Source organism: Myotis lucifugus, unplaced genomic scaffold (assembly GCF_000147115.1).
Source record: "Myotis lucifugus unplaced genomic scaffold, Myoluc2.0 scaffold_855, whole genome shotgun sequence".
NCBI classification, from domain to species: domain Eukaryota; kingdom Metazoa; phylum Chordata; class Mammalia; order Chiroptera; family Vespertilionidae; genus Myotis; species Myotis lucifugus.
Genome location: NW_005871903.1, coordinates 149,733 through 155,500, shown reverse-complemented (window position 1 = coordinate 155,500; position 5,768 = coordinate 149,733). Strand labels below are relative to the sequence as shown.

At 54.1% G+C, this 5,768-nt stretch overlaps 1 protein-coding gene across 1 annotated transcript; it reads left to right on the top strand.

The window, feature by feature from the left end:
- The first annotated feature begins 599 nt into the window (after nucleotides 1-599).
- Nucleotides 600-4,218, top strand: LOC102427106 (40S ribosomal protein S10-like). Its single transcript, XM_023747375.1, is given in 6 exon segments — nucleotides 600-663; nucleotides 1,110-1,253; nucleotides 3,190-3,344; nucleotides 3,569-3,866; nucleotides 3,869-3,913; nucleotides 4,163-4,218. Coding segments are annotated over 6 exon segments (762 nt in total).
- Nucleotides 4,219-5,768: the final 1,550 nt, after the last annotated feature.

The window sequence follows — 5,768 nt, the reverse complement described above, 5'->3', positions numbered from 1 at the left end:
AAGGGACCCAGACCGCTGAAGACTGATTTAGACACACCCTCCCGAGTCCACATTCTCTGCCAGCTCCAGCTCCCAACCACGTGCAGACACATGTGTCACCCCACTCCCACACTGCTCCTGCCACACAGCACACACCACATAGACATCCCCCTAACGCGCAACGTGCACTGCACAGGCCCACGCATGCCGCACACACACTCGGAGCGCACAGAGCTCACCCATTCCCGGGCTCCCAGTCAGCGGGTGGACGCCGCTGCTGCCCGTCTGCGCCTCTGAACGCAGCGCTGGGCTCCTATCCAATCAGGTGGCCCGGTGAGCCCTGCTTCCTGGTAGTCACCCCTGCTCGTCCTCCCTGGGCCTGCGCTGGCCCAGGCCACATGGCAGCAGCGACGCGCGTGGCTTAGGAGCTGGTGCCTTAGAAGCCTGGTGGCTTCTGCAGGGTCTCGGGATGCTCACTCCCGGAGACTTCTGGGAATGCTGCCTCCACGCTGTGAGGAGCAGGTAGGGGCCTGCCAACAGCCCCTGCTGGGCTCACAGCCCGCACCACCTGCCAGGCGGGAGGAAGTCGCCTTGGACGTCCAGCCCCGTCCAGCCTCCAGATGACGCCTGCCCCGGCGCCATCTGACCGCAGCCTCATGAGGGACCCTCAGTTAGAAATGCCTGGTGAGCCCGCGAACCCATGAGAAATAGAGCACAGTGTGAAGCACTCGGTTTGGAGTTGGCCATAGACAATCAGACAGTATGAGCCGGTGAGACGTAAGGCAGAATGGCCTGGGTTTGCAATCCCGGCTCTGCCATGTCTGTGGGTTGCCTGTGGGGCCACTCTCAGGGTGAGGGTGGGGGTGGGAACCAACACTCACCCATCCTGGCCACATAGGGACCTGGCAAGGAAAGGAGGAGGTGGGACTGGGTTTCAGACCCAGGTATTAGGGCAGAACCAGCGCAGAGAGCAGAAAGCCCTCAGGTGGTTGCTCACAATGGAAGCATGTCCTTGTCCGCTGATGTCCAGAGGTGGGCAGAGGCTGGCATGGCGCTCGGTGCAGGCTCAGGCTCTGCTCACACACTTTGGGGTGCCTTTCGCTTTGTGTTCTGCGTTCTGCTCACCGCAGAATGGAACGTGAAGTTGGACAATGCAGGTCCTGTCGGGCTTCTATCTTCTTGCTCCATCGTGTGCGGCTTCCATTCCCGAGGTCACTCCCACTCCAGGATCCAGGGTTGCTGCTGGAGCTCAGACATCACACCTGCACCCCACTGTCAGGAAGAGGAGCTATGAGGCCACATCTCCCCCCTTTACTTCTTGGAAAGACACCGCCACTTGGGGTCCAGACTCAGTCCTATGGCCACATCCAGCTGCAAGCAGCGTTGGGAAGGCATGACATGCCCAGCTGCAAATCGGGAGTGTGCAGAGGACAGTGGAGAGTGGGGGCTAGCAGACTCTGGGGCGGGGGAACCCTTGTTCTCTGGATGCGGGATCGCTGGGCCCAGACACCAGAAGGGGGCGGAGGGCAAAGCCGGGACGAGGCAGAGAGCCAGCCCGGAGGACACCCTTTGGTGTGTCATGTGATGCGATCGTTCCCAAACCTCAGGGGCTTGTTGAAAGGCACAGCTCTCAGGGGCTGTCCCGTACTTGGAACAAGACAGATGGGGGGCTCCCTACATCAGGGGCGTGTTTCACAAGGAGGGGCCGCTCCCGAGGACACGAGTCCACACGCTGCTCTCCCAGGGGCAGGCCCTGCGCACAGGCTCTCGAACCCGAGTGTCTATAATGGACACCTCGGCACCTCCCCTCCTCCCCGACAGAGTGCTGTCCCGTCTGCAGCTTCCCCCGGGTTCAGCCCAAGCCAGACACCTGGAGACGTGCTGGACTCCTCCATCTCGCCCCCGAGTCCGTCACCACGCCCCGCCCCTCACCATCTCCAGCTCCTGGCATCTTGCCTGGATGACTGCGGTCACAGCAGAGTGACTGTCCCTGTCTCTCCCTCCTCTAACCCAGTCTCTGCACGGTCCCCAGGGCCTCCCGCCCTGGCAGCGCCAGGCCCCCAGGGGTTCTCACTGCCTCCAGGGCAAGTAAAGTTGCAGCCCCAAGACACAGGCCCCAGGAGCCTTCCCGCTCCTCACGTCAGCTGCTCTCAGCTTCTGGGAGCCCCACCCCTGCTTGTGGCTGCTGGTCCCTTCCCGCAGGTTCCTGATGTGACACATTCTCTCTAGTCCTCGCACTCGTTTTTGTGTCCTCACAGTTTCGTATTTTCGAGTTCAATGTAAAGAACCTCACCCGTTTTTCCTAGGGGACACAGCTCCTCTATCCAGGTAAGCGTTTACCCTCCCGGGCCTCGGGGCCTTCACACACCATCCCTCACACTGCAAGGCCGCTCCTTCTCCCCTGTTCGGTCTCAGCTTACATGTCATTTCCCCAGAGAAAGTAGAAATGGTGGGACTTTGGAAAATAAAGGCTTTTTTATTTTTAAATTAAAATTTTTTGAGAGAGGGAGAGAGAGAGAGAGAGAGAGAGAGAGAGAGAGAGAGAGAGAGAGAGAATATCTTTGATCGGCTGCCTCCCGCACGCCCCCTACTGGGGATTGAACTCAAAACCCAAGCATGTGCCCTGATGTGGAATTGAACCCGTGACCTTTGGTGGCCGGGATGATGCTCAACCAACTGAGCCACACCAGCCAGGATGGAAAGAAAGTCTTTAAAGAAGTTAAATTTCCCGTATGACTCAGCAATTCCACTCCTAGGCATCTCTCCAAGAGAGAGGAAAACGCACAAAGACGTGTGTGAAACGCTCACAGCAGCTTATTCATAAGAGCCCCAAACTGGAGGCAGCCTGAGTGCCCCCGCTGGGGCTGAGGAACAAAGCGGTCTGTCCGTTCAGGGGAGAGCTAGTCAGCCACAGAGAGGCTGGGCATGGGCACCTCGGCAACACGGGCCTCCAAAGCCGGACAGCCGACGCCGTGTTGTAATCTGTTCATATGAAATTTCCAGAAAAGGCAGAGCAGAAGCAGAAAGTAGATTAGTAGTCGCAGGGAATGGCATTGGCTGTATTTGAGCTTAAGGAGTCTTTTTGGGGTGAGGAAAATGTTCTAAACTGTGTTATGGTTGATGGTGGCAGCACACAGTAAATTCACCAAATATTGTCCATGTGAGATGGTGAGTGTTATGATCTATAAAATGTAACTCGTTGCTTTGCAGTTCTGGCTCCAGATGCCCCGAAAGAACCGGTTGCCATTTACGAGCTCCTCTTCAAGGAGGGGGTGATGGTGGCCAAGAAGGACGTGCACATGCCCAAGCACCCCGAGCTGGCGGACAAGAACGTGCCCAATCTCCACGTCATGAAGGCCATGCAGGTAGCCGGCCGGGCGCTGCTGGAGTGGGTGCCGATGGAGGGGTTTTCTGCGGCTGCTCAAGGCCAAGCCCAGGAGGTCAGGACAGCCCGCGCTGCTTGCTGCCTTGACAGGCCGTGAGGTAGATGCACCTGAACACCTGCCTACTGCGCAGCCAGCTCCCCATGCACCGCGTTCCTAGCGTCAAGCCTCTGGTTAGGTCTCAGCCACAGTTTTCTGTCTTGCAGTCTCTCAAGTCCCGGGGCTACGTGAAGGAACAGTTTGCCTGGAGACACTCCTACTGGTACCTCACCAACGAGGGCATCCAGTACCTCCGCGATTACCTGCACCTGCCCCCCGAGATCGTGCCCGCCACCCTGCGCCGCAGCCGCCCTGAGACTGGCCGCCCAAAGATCTGGACGGGGAGTGACCTGCGATTCACAGGAGGGGAAGCTGACAGAGACACCCACAGAGGGAGAGTGATGTGCCCCTCCCCCCACCCGCCGAGGAGAATGCCGGCCGGGGCTGGGGCTGGGTCAACAACCAAATGCCGCTCAGAGGCGGGTTTGGTCATGGACGCGGTCAACCCCTCAGTAAAGTTGGAGGGGTTATTTTATGTTAAATAAAATTATGGCCAAAACATTAAAAAAAAACAACTCATTAAAGCTGTAAAATAAAAACCGGTGTTAAAAGAATCACGTCCCCAGAGCAGCCTTGCTGACCAGCTCCCCAGCCCCTGCGAGGGCGCCCTCGGTGCGGTCTCCTGGCCCCGGGCTTTGCCACGGCCCCGTGCCCATGGGAACTGTGTCTGTGATCTGATTCCTGCAGACCTTCTCCTCCAGAATGGAGCCTCCGGGGGAAGGCCCTGGCTCTACTTTCTTTGAAGCAGTTTTATTGAGATGTAACTTACATGCCATACGATTTATCCACTTAAAGTGTAAAATCCAATAGTATTGAATTAGAATATTCACAGATAGGCGCAACCATCACCACAATCAATTTCAGAACATTTCCTTCACCTTGAAAAGAAGCCCTGTTCTCTTCAGCTCTCGCCCCATCCCTCACTCCTCTCAGCCATGAGCAACCACTAACCTACTTTGTTTCTGCAGATCTGCCTAGTCTGGAAATTTCATGTAAGTCACATAACATGTGGTCTTTCTGGTTGGCTTCCTTCATGAGCATGATGTTTTCAAGGATCATCCATGTTGTAGCGTGGAGCAATACTTCATTCCTTTTTAGGGCTGAATACCATTCCATTGTACAATATACCATATTTTATTTTTTTCACATTTATAAATCAGAGGGATTTTAATTGCCTACATTTATTCTTATTTCTTTTCTTTTTTTTAAAAATATATTTTATTGATTTTTTACAGAGAGGAAGGGAGAGAGATAGAGAGTTAGAAACATCGATGAGAGAGAAACATTGACCAGCTGCCTCCTGCACATCTCCTACTGGGGATGTGCCCGCAACCCAGGTACATGCCCTTGACCGGAATCGAACCTGGGACCTTTCAGTCCGCAGGCCGACGCTCTATCCACCGAGCCAAACCAGTTTTGGCATATTCTTATTTCTTATACAGTCATTTTCATAGGCTTGGAGGGTGTATAGGAACCTCAGAAGTTATGTGGTACATCTTTTTATCTCTAGCTAAACTCTCTGAGCAGATGACCAGCTGTGTATGGTCCATCATTATTGTGAATGTCCAAGGACCAGGTCTTGCTCAGTACACACCAGGCAGGAAGTTTTGACTCATATTCAACCCAAATCACACTGCGTTAGGAGAAATGTAGGAGAATAAGTTGCCACCCTACCTACCACGACCCTTTCCATGTTAACCACCTTTTGTTTCGGTTGGGTATCAGTGTGGGCTAGTGAGGTGTCTGTGCGCCTTCATCTGACCTTACATTCTTGGAAAGCTGAGAGTCAGGGAGGCGATGCCAATTAGCTTTTCACCCATTGCCAAGCTTCACCCACAACCAGGAGCCAGACTTTCTCATGTTATGATTTCTCCTCCTGTGAATTCTGGGTTTTTCCCCAGAGAAAATAAAACATCGTCCTCAGTATTTACAACATGGAAGGAATGTTGGTCACGTGCTCCAAAGCACATTGTTCCTTTTCTTGGTCCATCTGTTGTGCCTATAAATTCATGTCAATTTTAAATAAATGTGTCGTCCCCGTTGCAATGTAAGCTCCATGAGGGCAGATTCCAAGTCTGCCGTCCAGCAGCACATTCCAAGTGTCCAGCGTGATACTCGGAACACAGAAGGCTCTTTATTCCTGGAGAAGTGACAAATGCCTTTCAAAACTATTATAGCCCAACACTCCTATTGAAAGGATATAAAAATTGAGTCTGTAAAAGTCATTCTTAAAAATGACTTAACCCCCTTCCCCCCCCCAAAAAAGCCTAGCAGTCTTGGCTCAGTGGATAGAGCATTGGCCCATGG